Raw genomic sequence first — 18,682 nt, 5'->3', positions numbered from 1 at the left:
TTGCCCTACATGTGCATTTAAATTAACATTTATGAAATATTAAAAAAAATCCACCTTACATATTCTCCCTCGCTGCGGCGGCATGACTACGTGACCGACCTACAATCTATATCCTCTACTCCTCAATACACTACATACACATTCTCAGGCGGAGTTTGATGAACATTTGTCGTTAAACACTGAACTGTATTATAATGTTTGGACTAGCGGGTTTCTAGATTGCGCAGGCTTAGATGATGAGCGCAGCTATCGCAATCAGTACACATATCACAATGGTTATTGTTAGCATTCGAGATACTAATCTTCGTTTGGTGCCGTTTCCCTTACACGCTTCGGTAGTAATCTGTAGAAAGTAACTCCAAACTGTGAACTTTGTAAGGGGGAAAATACTGGGTTTAAAACTGGTTTCAGCCGATATACAAATGTACCACTTTCAGGGGGATTCGATGAAAACTGACCCCCCCTCCAACTTAACCTAACGCATGCATAAATAAAATCACTATGACAATGCTAAACAAAGTCAAGCAGTAGTAATAAGGGGGGGGGGGGGGGGCGTCTCGATGGTCTGAAGGTTCATTGGTCAGAAAAATCGTAACATCGTTAGTTATGTTACATTTACAACAAAACACCAGTAGTTATGTTACATTTACAACGTGCAACTAAAATCTACTTTTTTAACGGTGAGAGGTCTTACCACACGACTGTGTGACCCCTTACATTGATCTTATTTGCATGCCAATGACATGGATCAAAAGAATGAAAGGAAGGAACTCGACACAAAAAGAAACAGAATTTATTAAGGGGTAGTGAAAGGTGCGCTCGCATATAATAGCTCGAGCAAGCTATTTCAAAATCGCGTTTTTGTCGAACAACACATACGGTACATTTTGTGTTTATAAATATTTAAGACACATACACGTCATTTCAGACATCATTCACACATCATCTGAAAAACAAAATGACACTTCCCCACATTTAACACGCCCATGTTGAAATAAGCGTCGGAGACAACATGAAATATATCGATACGTAAATCATGATTAAATTGTCTTGCAATTGATATCAAAAGATAAATAAATAAATAAATAAATAAATAAATAAATAAATAAATTCATGTAGTAAGTCAGCTATGTCTACAGATCTTATTCAGATATTTCTAAATATATTTTCGTTGAACATCAACCTCATCACATTTATCTAACATGTGCGTCGTGTGCATTGTTAATAATGGTTGCAATGAGCTTTATAAATTGTTTTTAAAAACATTTATCCATTTTAGCAGAGTCACACCCCAACTGGTTGGTGCTTGTCACAAGATTGATATTACTGTCGCTCCTGGCATTATTGTCGCTATATGCACCTGACACCTTGGACTAGAGGTCTCAAGCAAAGACATAAATAATCAACTTATTCCCGCAACGCATGAAAAATGAGTGCACTCAGAACAGCGGACTAACAGATCCGCGGACCAAATATGGCGACCCACTAAAAAGCTTACCGGTTAATTCCCGATTAAACATTGAATAGATTCCCCGCGGGGATTACGCAACAAGCATTCGCCATATTTGATCCGCGGATCTGTTAGTCCGCTGTTCTGAATGCGAATGATACCTGTTTAGATTATAAATGAACCTGCGTGATGGAACCACATTTCATTTGCATAACATATGCGAATGCCTCATGTGCCCGAACAAATAGCACTGGCTATTAAGGGCATCTGACCGCAATAATGCATAGTATACCTGTAATGTTGAAGAGAGAATTCAACATATTTTCGTTTTTCTTATAGAAACTTGTTTGTTTTCATTCTGTTGAAATAAGGCGCCTTTGAATTTGAAGCAAAAACTAAAAGAATACGTGCAGCTACATCACAAGCATTTCTTATTTTTCTCATCTTTCCAAGGATTTAAAAGTTAAATATTGTCGTGCATGCTAAGTTAGATCAACTGGTATTCGTTCATTCTCAAATCCAGTTATGTTATACGTGTTGCAATGCACGCTTGCCTCAATGACACTGACACATGAAAACTGGTGAAAAACATTGACCTTCTGACAAGTAGGAAGATGTTGCTTATTACCTCTGGCGATCTGAGTGTAATAAGAGGGGAGGGGGCGTTCTTTTCCCCGCCCCCAACCCCGAAGTGATAGGACCTAATTTGTTTCATGAAATTTCGAAAAAATTATTCCACATTTGTTAAAGAGAGGGATATGACCTTGCTAATACACTTTCCCCCCTCCCCCGGCCCCAAAGCCTATCGTTAAAATAAACAAAATAAAATATTTTCCAGGTCGTTTCCAGGACTTATGGCCACCAAAAGCTAACTCTTTTTCTTTTTTTTATTTTCAAATAGTTCGTCTTTCTCCACTTCAGCCAGCTATTTTCAGTATTTTCGACATTCAGGTCGGTAGATTCTTGGGAAATCGAAGATTCGTTGACAGCGCAGTTTTGACTCATCCATTGGAATCCCAAAGAATATTCATTAGTTACTCATTAGAGGTAGATTGTGTATAATGCATGCCCATCCTCGCAGTCTGACACACCGACACACATCGTCACGTTGTCAATGGTAAACAACTCATACGGTGGAAATATTTTCAATTATCTTGTCAAAAATGTGCATAACTCCTGACCTTACAAAAGAGAAGTGAAGAAGTCAATGTACACCTACATTATGCAAGAATGTTTGACAGTTACTGCTTGAGGCGTGGGCCTTATACATAAAGAAGAAGTCTGTTGCTATGCCCTGGTTACTTGAAGTCGTATTTTAAATCTGACTTATGACAGCCCACCGAAGGAGATAGCAGGTAAGAGGATTTCATAGCTTTTGGACTAACATTGTTGAAGCTGCATGACCTATGATAGCTTAAAACCACAAACTCTGATCATTTTCACTGATTAAATTAATTTTACACCTTTTCGTCAGGTTAATTTTAGTGGTGTAAGGATTCAAGGCATATTGCACTCACTCACTTATTAGGTACTTTTGAGTACAAGTTAATTTTGGCAAGGGAGCACGGTACAAATCTAAATTTACTTTTAAAATTGATGTTAAGATATATATATATATATATGTGTCCATGGAGGAAAATATAAGTAGCTTAGCATGAAATATTATTGTTATTATTATTATTCTAAGAAGACTATCAAGACGTACGTGTAATTATAATGTATCTGTATTGTAGTTTGCAGGGGCGGCCTCTATAATTTCACCGAGGTATCAAGGCAGTATGACAATATGTATACAGCTTATAGGGAACATCAATGTTTGTGGTTGATAAGAAGAGAACGCGACCTTAACTCGTGTACGACGCTTGGGGGACGAAGTCAAAGGTGAAGTTGTGCTAAGTGCTGCATCAGCGTATCCTATATAGCCTACATCGACTTTCTTTTATCTAAAAGGCCGAGTGAAAGCTTTTTTAATGAAATATGGCGGTAAGAAGCCTCCAAGAGTTAACTTCGTTGGGACTTTACCGCTCAGCCTTGGCTGAATTTGTAGGGACGTTGTTCCTAGTCTTCGTCGCCTGCGGCTCTGTGACGGGGCGCACTGCACCCTCCATAGTTCAAGTCGCTTTTACTTTCGGTCTCAGCGTCGCCACCGTAGTGTGGGCCGTCGCTCACGTCAGCGGCGGCCACGTTAACCCGGCAGTCACGGTTGCCATGGTAACCACGCGCAGGATAAGCGTTGCCAGGGCGGTTCTCTACGTCATCATGCAGTTACTCGGCGCGGCCGCCGGGGCCGGACTCCTGAAAGCCGTAGTCCCTTACAGTTCAATCAACAATCCAAGGGGTTTAGGGGTGACCACCGTGGATGGAGAAGTGACCGCTGGTCAAGCGTTAGGGATAGAGTTCCTGATCACATTTGTGCTGGTGTTCACAGTATTTGCTACCTGTGATGGAAGACGCACAGACTTATCCGGGTCGGGTCCGCTAGCAATAGGGCTGTCCGTCACTATGTGTCATCTATTTGCGGTAAGATAACAACACTGATGACAAATTATTATAGCATTTATATTTTTATCCAAATTATCGGGTCAACAGCACTCTCGACTTTCGTAGAACGATACGAGTTCAAAGCGCGCAGTGAAAATTGCGATCAATTCTTCGTAAAATGTTTGAGAAAAAAGATGCAGTTTTGTAGGGCCTATCATTACTACCAAAGATTCAAGTTTGAAAAAAAAATAAACGTTTCCCTGGATTCGGTTGTGCAATTGGAAATAAACAGCCAATAGCCCCATAAGGACTTCTTTTACACTGTTAGCTTATTCTATGGGTAGTCTCATCAGTGATGTAAATTCTACCCATAACTACTAGGGTGCAAAATACCCTCTATCAGGGCCACCGATCGATTTTTCACAAGATATTCACAGACATGTCTTTGGATAAATGTTCGGTCTTTAGATAATAGTCGGGGTAGGTGCAAAGCACATTTCAAACCCTAGTAACGCAAATGCTAACTAGCTTAAAGTGACACTAGTGGATTTAAGTAGGTTTTAAGTTGGGGAGGGGAGGGGGTACAATTTTACTTTGACTGTAGAGCACAGGGATGAAGAATTTCTTGGATGTATCTTTGATTTCGTCCGTTAATGAGTTATCCTTCTTTAAAAGGTAGAAAATGAGGAGGGGGGACCTGCCAAGCTAAGGGGGTACGTGACACATGCCCGCTATTCCCTAAATCATACCCTTCTTTTAAACAGTAGCGTCTTATGATTTCACACATGTAGGCCAACAACCATGCAATATGTTAGTTTAGCGAACAAACCCTCCATCACTTAACGCTTAATATAATGATAACATAACTGATAAGAGTATGTTTGCGTAGACGGTATGTAATAAATCTGCCCATGCTGAGACTGATTGCTTTTCGTGACAGCTGCTTTATGGTGTCCTTTTTCAATTCGATTTTGAGCGAGTGTAAAAAAGTCCTTGTAAAAAACAAACAAATAAACAATAAATTATGATACGGAAAAGCTTTTGTAGACACTGACCCCGGCTGAACTATATGGGTTGTAAAAAAAGAGCTGTCACGCCATGAGATAGCACAAGTAACTTGAGAGAGAGTCACCCATGATAGAGAGTCTGCTTCCCATTCATTTGTACGGGTAAGCCTCGCCCTAGATTTTGACCCACTTAGGTCAGGCTAACCCTAACCATTATAACTAAATGTTGTACATGTTTCTGTCGTTACACCGGGTAGTGGACAGATAGAAAGAGTGATAATTTATATATATATAGGTATTGGGCATTATCGGGATGCAGTGCAAATGTGTAGAAGACAAAAATTGACAAAGGTATTGGACATTAAGAACTTTAGGCCTTATAGAAGGATTAGGCCTTTACTAAGCACTAACGTCCATATTAATTACCAAACCAACGAATTAATCCACCGTACAATTATTTAGCACCAACAAAGCGATACCTAGCACTAACATTCATCCGCCCTGGTAGTGTTGGTTAATTTGTGGGTTATGTGGTTAATATGGGTGTTAGTGCTAAAAGATCTGCGGGTGTTGTTAGTAGACGCCTAATACGTTTATAAGGCCTAGGTCTTGTGTTGGTTTATCTAGCGGACATTGGGGTTATCCATTTAGAGAGTGGAAGATAGGAGAGTAAGTACAGATAGTGGACATAAAGAACGTTAAAAAATCGGTTATCACTCAAAAATAAGTTTTACATTCACATCTTAGGTCATGTTTGCAAGGTGTATCTTTATCAGTTGTGAGATAGGGGACTCTGTAAAAGGTAAGCTACGGGCCATAAACTGGGTAAACATTTCTTGGGTACACATTTATTGGAAAAAATTAATCAGTGCATGTTTAAACTTTCTATTTCAGATCCAGTACACGGGGTCAAGCATGAACACAGCTCGTAGTTTCGGTCCCGCCTTGGTACAAGGAGAGTGGTCTAAACACTGGGTAAATTTATACGCCTGCCCATCTAAAACGATTACAGCTAAATTAAATAGAACCAATCACACACACACATATATTGCATAAGGTCTAATGTACGAGTATTCATTAACAACTGGTAGAACGTAAGTAATGGGTCCAAATTTGCGGCCAATTTGCAGATGGCCTGATATTTTGCTGAGGGTCGCGTACCACCATCCCCTCCTCTTTATTCTAGAAGTACCAATTCTAGAAGTACCAATCCAATCCTTGAGCCCTATATATGCTATATGTCGTAAATCTATCCTCGTCTACCATTCGATATTTGATCGCTTCGCTCGACGTTATTTCTGAAGTATGTACCCCATGAACATCCATAAGCAAACTCCTGGATGCTCTGATAGGTACGGTGTATTACCCTATTAAGTTCGATTTTATATTCACCGATCGAAAAGAAATATGCAACAAGAGTTGTGGATTTCCAAACAGCTTTATTCCCGCTGCCTGAATTTTTTTTATTTTTCCTCAGTGCCTAATGTAAATCTACCCACCACCAGTCCTATTATACCAAGCTGTACATTACGTGTCTTATTGAAATATTACCTATATACTTAAGATATTATCTAGTCTTACGAAACAAGTGTCACGAGAGGCTCGCGACATCTGAGAGGGCGTGGGACATGTTAAAGAGCGCCACCGAGTCCCTTACAGTCCTCCCTTCCCCCTCTCAAAATGACTGGTATCAGTCATTTTGGACTTAAACGCAGATGTGCACACTCGTTATACAATATACACACTTGTCATACAATGATAGTGTCTAACTATGTCATACAATGATACTGTCTAACTATATCAAAAATAATGTCCTTTTATGAGTACTGTTATTGTTATGTACAACGTGCATTCCATATTTTAACAGAGCCCGTTATTTTTTTATTGTATTTCAAGAGTCATCCCCTGTTACATACCATAAATATGTAAATCGTTTGTAACTGTCACGTTGACAAAAAAGTTTAAAAGCATCGTTCAGGTGGCCTCCACACCGAGTTTGAATTAGTCGGGATATGAATGTAATAAGGTTTAATTTTTTGTTTTTGAAACGCTCTCCTTATTGTGGTTGGCACTGGTAAACTAAGAAATTGTAATTAAAATAGCCAGAAGACTGATTTATAGATCTTAATTTAACTTTCTCCACGGTTTAAAAAAAGACGGTGATAAAGGAGAAAACGCTCAAATTTTCTAGAAAATTTCTTTGCTATGTATAAGTCGAACATCCATTGATCGCTTTTAATCCATGCTTTCCATTTCCAATATCAGATCTACTGGTTCGGGCCTATACTAGGTGGAATGGCCGCCGGGCTGTTGTACGACTTCGTTTTTGCTGCCGACGCCTGCAAGAACAAATTCAAGCAATATCTCACAAACTGGAAATATGACCCGGACACGTTTTCAGAGCCCGGGACAGGGGTAAAGAGAGAAAGAGTCCCCAGCGACGTCGGTGATGAGACGGCTGAGGAGCTCAATCGGCTTAATTCAACGACAAGAGAGGAGGACAGGGAGGACGACGTATAGTCCTCTTGAGTCAAAGCCCGTCGTTCTTTATCGAAAAAAAAAATCATTTCATTTTCCAAAGCTCAACTTGGCATTATAACTTCCTACGGGGATACCTGTATATACCCTGGGCGTATTTCACTGGGATAAGAGTGCTTCATTAGCCCCACGCACTTAGTCGGTCAAACGAATTTTTAAAAATATATTCACTTATCTAATGCATTTTGAATAAGTTTTTTTAATTTGGAAAGAGGGTAAACGTGACATTTTGCGTTGAGGTGAAAACGCCAAAAACGCAATCAAAATGAACGTATATCGGTTGAATGCCGTGATTTTAATGATATTAATTTCAAAGTACTGTTTTAAGTAGATATCATTGTAAGAATTATATTTACATATTTTGTTTACAAAGAAATGACCTATACATGTATGTTGTGAATGTTTTTAAGCATATTCTTTGTGTGCAGCATTGCCTCAGTAGTATTCCTCGCTCTAGAAAACCAGGGTCATTGGCAGTATTGCAGTTCCTGATCAACAGCATTTCGACTTCCCAAGCATTTTAATATCAACTCTGGTCTCTGTAACTTTGTTAGTTTAAGGCAATCGGTTTTCAGTCGGGACATGAACTAGTTAGACTTGTACGTAGTTCTGTCACGGTCAGTATATGTAGTTGTAATAATAATAATACTATATTTATTTATTTTAAGTCTAAATTCCATATATGGCAGACTTTATTATTAGTAGAATTATGTGCGTTACATATGTAAGAAACAGACACCTGGTCATAACAAACTGTGTTGACGATCTCTCCTCCCTGGGGATGTACATGTATTACCACGGCCCATGAGAGTTAAATGCCAAACAAAACTGATCGTCAAATATTCTATGAATTTAAGTGCGTTTTATTTTGTAAAATTATGAAAAAAATTAGGGTGAGGGGGTTGCCTGATGTGTTTGAAGAAAACATTTATATGAATGTGGTTACATGTATTTTAAATATTTTAAATCTTATGAATATTGTGAACATGTGACTGTTATACATGTATACAATTACACACATAATCGCCGATGCGTGTATAAAAAACACCATCATTAATATGAATATTAGCTCTTGTCGGATTTTCCTTCTCTCTCTGAGCATACAGAGCCCCCCTTATCTATTAAGTGCAACAAGAGAAGGCGTTTAAATGGATTCCTCCTCCTCAGACAGGTATTTTTTTGCGCTTGATAGTGGCAAAATGTTCTCTTCACAGACACTTATAAAGTATAATACACATTCTTTACTTCATATGATACATATTCTTTACTTCATATAATACATATTCTTTACTTCATATGATACATATTCTTTACTTCATATCATACATATTCTTTACTTCATATCATATATTCTTTACTTCATATCATACATATTCTTTACTTCATATCATACATATTCTTTACTTCATATAATACATATTCTTTACTTCATATAATACATATTCTTTACTTTATATCATACATATTCTTTACTTCATATAATACATATTCTTTACTTCAGATACAAGTTTTATTTGTATTGGAAATTAGGAAGACGGTGTATAGGGCAGCAAGGGAGCGTTCTTAAAACAACTCTTGATATTGTCCTATCTTGTTCATTGGAAGTGAAGGAAAATGTGTCACCTTTTGACAGAATTGAGAACAATTTCATTACCTGCGAAAGGCAATCTGGAAAGGCAACCTAAAAGCTCCCATGGGTATAAGAAATAAATCTGCTAGTGCACTGTATTTAATATAATTATTGACCAAAAAAGATTTTTTATTGAAAGTCCATAGGACATTGGCCTTTGATATACTGACCTCATAATCAATAGGGATAATCTTAGCTGGAAAAAGCCTGATTACATATACACATTTAAGCCATATATTATACCCTCATGTACTTCTTTGAATGGGGGGGGGGGGGGGGGGGGGGGGGCAGGGAGCGCAATGTAAATTAATATATAATACTAAATGATACGTGTGCAAATGCAAAAACGTATTGAATGAATTTTAAAATGTATATTTGTTGTTTTATTAGTTATGCAGTATTTGCAAAAAAAGTGTGTGCGTCTTTGACAAAAGATTGAAAAAAAAAAACTAATAACATGAAAGTTTTAAAGAGACAGACATTGGAAAATATATAAGAATGTCGGTGGTGAGACTTTTACCTTCAAAAATTTAATTGCGTTAGACAGAAAGAAATCCGGCCACAGAGGAGAGAAACGTCACAAACATGGCATTACTTTGACAGGGCATTAACATAAAATTATATTGTGCTGAATACATTTACTATGTATTTAAAACACTGGGGTACGCAAGTGCAAACTCTGTGACCAGATGTATTCCTGTAAATTAGGACTGACTCATGTAGAAATTACCCTAGGTTCTAGATTCCAGTATTGCCAGCTCGATCTTGATTTCATATATAACCCATATCAGCAATACCGGTAAAAGCGACTCCATCACAAGTTATATTTAATTACAAGCTAGCTTTTACGTTGCTCTGACACTCAGGGTAGTAGAAATCCACAAATGTGACAAATGTCTCTACTAGCTATTTCAGTGTGAGACAGTTTTTACCCGAAAGGTAAAATGAATAAATTTAGCCCCGAACAGAAATTTTGAACATCATGAAAGAATTCACGCTAAGACAGAGACCAATTTTACAAATGCCAGTACTATAATAAGACATTTCCTTGTAAAACAGCTTGCGATAGTCACAAAAAAAACCCACACGGGTGAAAAAACATACAAATGTCAGAACTGTATAGGCCTACTGTATAGTTAAGACATTTACTCGTAAAACAACTTACGTTGATATCATGAAAGAATTCGCACTGGTGAGAAACCATTTAAATGCAAAGACTGTAATAAGACATTTACTTGTAAAACAGCTTGCGATAGTCACAAAAGAATTCAAATTTGTGAAAAAACATACATTTTCAAATATAAGAAGGTTAGCTGAGGGTCCCATTGGGAAGTGTCGTTACGTGGTTGTACAGGTATTATTGCATTTATAGGCCTATAATTCTCAAGTCCGTGGCTTGCTCTATTGAGCAATATTAATATATATTATTATTATTATCATTATTATTATTAAAGAAGAAAAAACGTCATTAAAACTATATAAGTGTTTGATAATTAAAAATGGCTTTTTCGAAAAGAGCTGTTACTCCAGTTACACTGTAGGCCTACGTTCTCGGCTGAACCGACAGCCTATCAGTGTTTGAAATCACAGCTAAATGCTGCATTTCTTTTAAACTAGTATTCATAGACAATTTTCAATGTTTTTTAAAATGTTTTGCATTTAAAATATACATAAGCTTTTTTATATTCGGAAAAGCATTTTACTATTCGCGTTGATGAACAGAATAAGTAATATAGGGCCCACAGTACCAGTGCAGGTATTAACCCTTTTCAGGATATAAAGGTTTGTCAAGTCATCACCCTGGAAATTCTTTTTATTATTTGTACTATTCTGGCTACAGAAATAAATAAACAAGCTATTGATATGCATACAATATGAAAATACGAAAAGCACAAATGCACGTAAATAAAGTATTCCTTTCATCTGTATACACGCACACCGACGCACGCGCAGTCATACTCGATCGTTCGCTCCCTTATAGGCCTAAGCGTACAGCATAAAAATGATTTTATAATAATATTAATAATAATACAATGAAAATTGATAGTCGAGAAACTGAAAAACTTTTGAAACACAGCTCGAAAATCGAAATCTAAATGGTTTCTTCCCCTTCCCCTTTAAATAAATGTTGGCAGCCCCTGTGCCCACTACTTAACAAAGTTATCGTAGGCTACATGCAGGGCCTATAAACCATGAAGCAAAGCAACATTTTTTTCAACGTGATATAAAGATTTTGTGTGAAGCAAGAGACCTTGGAGGCTTGGGGTCTTATTTGTTTCAGGTATTTGCACAGGTAAATATTTAGTTTCCCATACATGAGAAATAAATTAAAAATTTTGCTTTCCGCCGTACATTTTATAACAAATAAGATATTAGGCCTAGGGGCCTATAGTCGTTGAGATCCAAATATATATCAGTTTTTTTTATTTCATGTAAAGGGAATTGGAGCTTAACATGGCCAGAAATGTGCAGCATTTACGCGATACGCGAGGGCGCAACAGTAGGGCTTCACGTGACTCAACTAACCAATCACAGCACAACAATGGCATCGCACGCAGACTCTGTGATAAGTGCTCAGCCCATTGTCAAGTAGTGTTAGTTCATGGTAACAAGCGTCTGATATGTGCAGAGAAGTTTATTATTATAATATATATTGTTCTTATTGTTACATTATTAAATCTAACTCTGTATCCAAGTAGTAACTATAATGTACCAAGTCAGGTAGGCCTACTGATGATGTAGGCCTACAGAGGTCATATATTCCAGAATAAGCCATTACCACTGATTTATAACTTTCATTTTTGTTTAATATGTTATTCATGAAAGAGTTCATGAAAGATTATTTTAATTTGTTAAATCGTGATCTTATTCTTTATATATTCAAATAATTGAATACTGTGGGTAAAATTGGTCTTCCACTTCTTATTTGCATTTTTCCTTTACTACAAGATTATTTTGGAACAGTAGCAGCATTAAAAATTTAAATAAATAGCAATCTGAAAGAAGAATTTTGCATAATTATTAAATGATGATAGGAATTTTGGATTAAGAGATTAGTTAAATACTGAGTAGTGATATGGTCAGTCAATTTATGTAGAATCTGATAATATGTTTGAAAATACTGATTGAATTCTTGGCCTTGCACTGGGCAGTTTTACATTTGTGCCAAGTGCTCTTTTTGGACTCCATTGTACAGTGGTAGAATATATTCAATTGCCATGAAATTTTTTAATCAGACTCTGTATGTTACTGCTATCAGCTGGTGCTATCGGCAACGAATTAATTTCCCTTTGTTTCTGAGTGAATTTACCGTCTAAAATCACTATTACTGAAAATATTTGCGTTTTGCTGAGGGTAGTCTAGGCAATATACGGCAATCTTCTTAGTACGTGTGTACAACAGAATTTTTTTAAAAACCCTAGCGATATTTGGTCAGGAGTTGCTTGAAGCATAGCACAGCGCTGCTGTCTATCGGCATCAGGCCGTTAGTTTGTCAATTCTCACGAATTACCCATTTTTCTATGGCAATCTAGCAACTCATTAAAAATGCACGCACGCGCAGTGGGCTAGGCGTGACGTCATGCAGTGCATTTCTGGGGATGATTATCTCAGAGTGAACACATGAGGGAGATCTTCGTGATCTTTTGAACAAAAGCTCACCTGGGGAATTCTATTAATTCTGCAGAATGACACTGAAAAAGATGCACTTTACTAAAAGGGTCGTAACATCTACATTTTTCTTCATACTTGCTTGAAATTTTCACTGTTTATACATGTAGAAAACATATCAATGTAAATGTACCTACTCAAAAATATTATTGATAAAAACCTTTGAGCTGTCATACAACTAGTGTATTTCTCAATTTTTCATTATTTAGGCCTACTTTTTTCTAAATATTAAATAATTATGCTTTAGTTCTCATGGCGTTTCAGTGATATTCAATGCAGGAAATAACGCATAAAAATATAGAAGAAATAATGTTCCTTGAAATAAAAAAAATTATCAGTATATTTTGAAAAAAATAAAAGAACATGGAAGTAGCCTATTGTTTTTGCTGCAAAAATTTATCCAAATTCCTGTGTCGAAATTTAAGTCATCTTCACTTGAAAAAATTGGTTAGCATGGACCCAGCATCACAGTTTTGAATTACGTGTTGTCTGGTGCTAAGACTACACAGCAGTAAATTACTACACCTTAAGATGATTGACTAAAATATTGAAAATAGAACTATTTAAAAGTAACTCAATTTACACAGGCCTTTTCGGTTCTTAATTCTGACATGGAAAAATAGCGATAGAAAATTGTCCAACCGGAAGTGACATAGGGTAGCTGTCATCAAGGTCAGCCATTTGCACCAAACAAAACGATTAGAATAAAAGGGAAAAGTGAAATATACAGCTTAGCGGTTTGTGTTCATCTGTAACTGTATTCTTTAGGCGGTAAGTGACACAGTAGCAATGCAGAGTAAGACATCACATGTTTACAATTTCTGTACGTAACTATTGAATTAGCTGGCATTTGGGGACAAAGAAAAAAACTTTTATCAATCTCAATTTGTCATGTCTTGTCTAAATTGGTCTTGCGGTGATCAACCATGTGTGAGTTTTCCGCATACAAGGTATTGTTACTGTTGTCAATTTGAACTCGGATGCAATATGAAAATAGATTAAATTAGATCTAATAGTGTGGATAGAATGCCTTCTTGTGGTGAAACTTAAATGAATGTTTGAAAGGATGGTATTTTGTGTGAACATTTTTATTGTTGCTGTTTTTACATCTAGCTGGCTTTGGATTAGTATGATTGCACTACAGAAATAGGAAACCTTTTTATTGAAGGCACTATCATCTAAGGCTCAATGTATTTAACAATAACATAGTAGAATACATGCAAGCATCAAATTAAACGCGATGATATTATTATTATTATTATAATAATGTCTTAAAAGAGATTGAATTATGGAGTAAACAGAGAGAGAGAGAAGTGTGATATCATAACAGAGCATTTCTGGCTGGTGAAAATGTATGTACATACTTGTACTGGAGATGCCTTATATCTCCTTAAAGGGCAGTCAGTTGATGTGCTCATAATTTCTCTTCAGAAAGAATAATCAGTTTATGGAATATTTTAGTTTACTACTCTGCATTTTTCTTCTTTTTTTTTTTCTTTTTTGTTTCAGAAGCATGTTTTATTCTTTGAAATAAATGGAAGTACTTTGCTTTATAGAATGCATATTAAACGAATGAAGAAATATATCTATAGTATGACATTGAAAACCAGTTTTGTTTGGATGTTTCTGATTTTGTAATTCTTGTTTGAGACCTCATCTGTGAGACTGAAAGCCAATGGTCAGTCCAGTTTGAAGCCATGCTGTAGGATATTTAAATATTTCATGAAGCTGGAATTTTCTTTACTTACTTCTGAAATGGACAATTATTCACTAAGAAAAATAGCATTTATCCAAATGTGTTGATTTTATATTCCTTCTCTCTGCTACAGGTCAGTCACAATGCAAGGCTTTGCACCCTGCATATCACTGGTTGTCCTGGTGCTAGGGCTATTCTATGCCACAGAGGCCTGCAATGAGAATGTGTGCGCCCCGTTGGTCAGCAAGTGTCAGCTGATAGATGCCTGTGAGTGCAACATGGTGGACATGTCCAACTGCACTTGCTGCAAAGGGTGCCATCAGTGTCTGGAGGACCTGTACACAGAGTGCTGTTCCTGTGTTGGTAAGTCATACTTTGGGGGGAAAATGAATATGGATTATTTAAAATACATGCTGTTGAGGGGTATAACTTATTTTTGCCTCCACTCCTTCTTCTCACTTTTTCTGAATTTGAGAATTCTCCAGTGTACAAGATGATTTTGTTTCACAGCTTCAGTGTTTTTTAGTTTAACTAGAAAAAGAAATTTAAAATGACAAAATGGGAATGAGGGTTTGATTTTATAACTTTTTTGTTAACTGTGTAAATGGTGTGTTGTGTATGTGTACATTCAGCCATAAAAATACTTGTATGGAAATGCCTCCTTTTCAATGGGCAAAAATTATAAATCTTTTTGATACATAATTTTGGAATAATTGAAATATATATCTCTTTATGTAGTGTGTGGTGTTTTTACATATAAAATAGAACTATGAAGTGGTCTGCTTTTCAGTTTTGTTGCCGCCACTCATTTAAGAATGAAGTAAATAAAAATACAGTATCTGTAGAATTCACCTTTTTCCCACTGAAGAGATGGCAATTTCTCCTTTATTGGACACTTAACAATACAAGAATAAAATTATAGCAGTAATAATGATATGAAAACACAATCAGGGGAACACTTTGATGATGGCAGATTTATACATACTGGTATATAAGTAACGTACACAGTAGTTATATCCATATGTACATTTTAACCATAATGATGCATAAGATACAATAAATTCTTTTCTTCCTCTTTGACAATGGTGTGGCATTATCACTGTGCATCTTGATAACTATATGAAGGAGTTGACAAGTTTTGCCTTATAATTTCTTATAATAATTTCAATCAAGAGATCAGAGGTTATCAAGTAATGAGTATGTGTGTAATCCTCTTTAACTTATAGAAATTATGTCCTGGAGCAGTTCTTGTCTGAATACAGTGTCTTGCAGTCAGTAAATACATGGTGTTACATTCTCAGGTATGTGTCCAGAGCTGACCCAGGCCAGCATGATGACCAAGACCAGCTCTATAGAGGACCTGGCTGACCCTGTCCCTGAACTGTTCCGTATCCTGACCGCCGAGGAAGACGTCCACATGCGCTGGACAATCCACACATACCCAGCATATCAGGAGCTGCCTGGCTTTGTGTACAAACCAGAGGGCTTTGATGGGGTGGAATTTACTATTGATGTTGGTGAGGATTGATTTTGATCCTTGGGACAAAATTATTTTTTTTATTTTTGGCTTAATGTTTCCCCCCATATAAATGATTTGGGTGAATGTTTTTATAACCTGGTACAAGTTTTTATTCATTAACAGAATTACTCTGTTGGATAGTTTGAGTACAGATCATGTGGTTTTAAGTTACCGCAAGGTTCACAAATGAAGGGCAAATATATTTTGCTTGTTTGTTTCATTTTCTCTTTACATTGACCTTGGTATGAACATTGTTTATCCATCAGCATTACTAATTTTGAAATAAATCAAGATTGTCATCTTTGTAATAACTGAAGGAGGTACAGGTCTGTGCCTTTGATGGCTTTTCCTGCCTAGTTATTGTATTAAAATAACTATTTCAGATTCCAACAACAAAGATGTGCACAAGATGCGGCATCAGCAAGGCTACATCCCGTCAGACAATCGTAACTGCACAGTGGCCTTCATGTCGCAGTGTATGCCCCTCAGTAAGTGCAAGTACTCCTGCAAATCCATGGGCGCTGCACGATTCCGCTGGTTCCACGAGCAAGGGTGCTGTGAGTGCATCAGCAGCGAGTGTCTGGACTACGGGAAAAGCACGCCAATGTGCCTCAACTGCCAATCTAAAAATGAGGTCGATGATGATGATGAGTTAGTGGATGGTGTGCAGGAAGACAACAGGAAGCACCGCAATAAAAATGATGACAAACCAGTTTTCAAAGAGAAGCTGTAAAAAAAAAGTCTGGTAATGGTTAGGTGGAGGATGTGATGTTGTGACACTCATCTTGCATTTATGAATGAGATTAACGTAGATTTACTCATACCACGATCTTGCAGTTTTACAATGGTCTGAACTTGCTAGAAAATTGTAGAGATCTGTCAGTGCAAATATCAGCAAGATGCCTTTTAGACCTGAGTGGTTTGTAAGACATTTGAGATTAAGTGTAAATTTCTTAGTCAGCATTTGTGTGTTTGTGTTAAAAGCATTAACTCTCTTGTCATGGTATTGCTTTAAGTTATATTGCAGGTACGATTTTACATATCAGCTGAATAGTGCAAAGATGAAGAGGGGGAAGTCTCTATTAACACACTGGAAAAATATTTAATTGTGCAATCTGCAGTGGAAATATTTAGTATTGTTGTCATAGTCAGGTGATTCACAGTGCTGTCGTCTGATTGACATAATACAGTGAGGTTTTGCTATTATTTCATTTTGTATCATATCATTTGTCTAAACCAAATATTTCAGTCTTGAAGCCTGTAAACAATTACATTGGTATATATATTTGAATATTATAGGGCTTTTGTTTTTAATATCGCATACAAACAGTTTTTATCTGATGTATTTAAGTTTAAATATATAGGTATACATATATATCAATTTTAAATATACAAAGTACTTAAAATCGCAAAATATGCATATTTATAAAATGTTTGTGCTAGCTTTTTGTAGGGAAGTCTTAGTCCCATAAGTTTTTATTTTTTTCATACTTTTTCCTACCTTAAATGGGAGACTGAAAGGAAACGACTACTAGAAATGTGGAAGTCATAGAGATTGCAAAGATTCCGAATTTGATTTTTATTTTCTTATGCAGTTGTGATACACTGATTATCATGCCTTCAGCACCCTGAAATTCAGAGATGACTGGACATTTTCATTTGTTGTCAGCATGCCTGTGACATTTCCAGTGATCTCTCAAACTTGGGGTGATCTGGAGTGGTAGGGGCCACGTATTACAAAATGTTTTCGAAATGGTTGGAAAACACTGAAACTACGTCTCCAGTCCCACTATTTGTGGGATCCCTGATGTATCCTTGATGTGTACTTGATGCTGAGGGGAATTGTATGATTGTTTTCAACACATTGTTTGCCAAGGTCAAGATCTGCCAGTGTTCAAGGAATTATATAAATAACAAAACATGAACTTGGAAATATTTTATATAGAGGCTTTAATTAGATATCTTCTAGCCGGCGTAAATGAGATGTATGAAACAGAAAGAACAACCCATTATACAGTTTGTTTATTGCTCCTAATTTCTTATCTTATAGTTCAAAGATAAAGGTATTTTTGTAAGGAATAATATTTTTCCTTTGAAGGAACAAACTAGTAATAATTTGGATCAAAACAATGAAAGTATCATTATGGAATCGCCAAGAAAATCTTGAACAATGACAAGTTATCAGTCTCTCAGAGAATATATTGATAAGTAAGTAGTATAGTAAGTATATACTGTCCTGTAGGTGCTGAAGTTTGTCCAATTTTGACAACTGCTGTTTGAGATTTAGTCTTCCAGTTAACATTTGAATATCTAGTCTACCATTTCAGCATTTAGAAACTTGGTGCCGTTATTAGACATGTTATTTGTGATCATGTTTATGATTATCAGTACCAGTATAATTGTGTCATACAAGTCTTTTAGATATCATAAACTATGAGATGAAATCATTTTTAAAAAGAGGTCTACAGACAATTTAGTATTCAGGCTATTCTGTAGATTGCCATAATTATATCATTTATTGACATAGTACCTGTGTATATCATCAAATGTGTATTATAACATACAAAATGCGGCAATAAATGTTGCTAGAGGAAATTGTTTTGTGTATTCCTTGAAATAAAAAAATATTACTTTCATTTTTTTATGAATGCACATATTCTCTGCCCATTACGCCTTAGTGTATTTAAGTTAC

At 36.4% G+C, this 18,682-nt stretch overlaps 2 protein-coding genes across 2 annotated transcripts; both read left to right on the top strand.

Moving 5' to 3' along the window:
* The first annotated feature begins 2,526 nt into the window (after positions 1-2,526).
* On the top strand, positions 2,527-9,204 carry LOC106158020 (aquaporin AQPAe.a-like). Its single transcript, XM_013533851.3, has 4 exons — positions 2,527-2,805; positions 3,184-3,970; positions 5,833-5,913; positions 7,204-9,204. The coding sequence occupies exons 2-4, from the start codon at positions 3,428-3,430 to the stop codon at positions 7,456-7,458; spliced, it is 879 nt and encodes a 292-aa protein (XP_013389305.2). The 5' UTR covers positions 2,527-2,805; positions 3,184-3,427; the 3' UTR covers positions 7,459-9,204.
* Positions 9,205-13,398: 4,194 nt separating this feature from the next.
* On the top strand, positions 13,399-18,585 carry LOC106152967 (twisted gastrulation protein homolog 1-A). The gene is made up of 4 exons (XM_013526715.2): positions 13,399-13,546; positions 14,605-14,834; positions 15,773-15,988; positions 16,374-18,585. Exons 2-4 carry the CDS (start codon positions 14,615-14,617, stop codon positions 16,721-16,723), a joined length of 786 nt encoding a protein of 261 aa, XP_013382169.2. The 5' UTR covers positions 13,399-13,546; positions 14,605-14,614; the 3' UTR covers positions 16,724-18,585.
* Positions 18,586-18,682: the final 97 nt, after the last annotated feature.

This window comes from Lingula anatina, chromosome 4, assembly GCF_051362555.1.
Source record: "Lingula anatina isolate TDL-2025a chromosome 4, LinAna3.0, whole genome shotgun sequence".
NCBI lineage: Eukaryota > Metazoa > Brachiopoda > Lingulata > Lingulida > Lingulidae > Lingula > Lingula anatina.
Note: the sequence above shows the minus strand (reverse complement) of the source record. Positions and strands in the feature narration are given on the sequence as shown.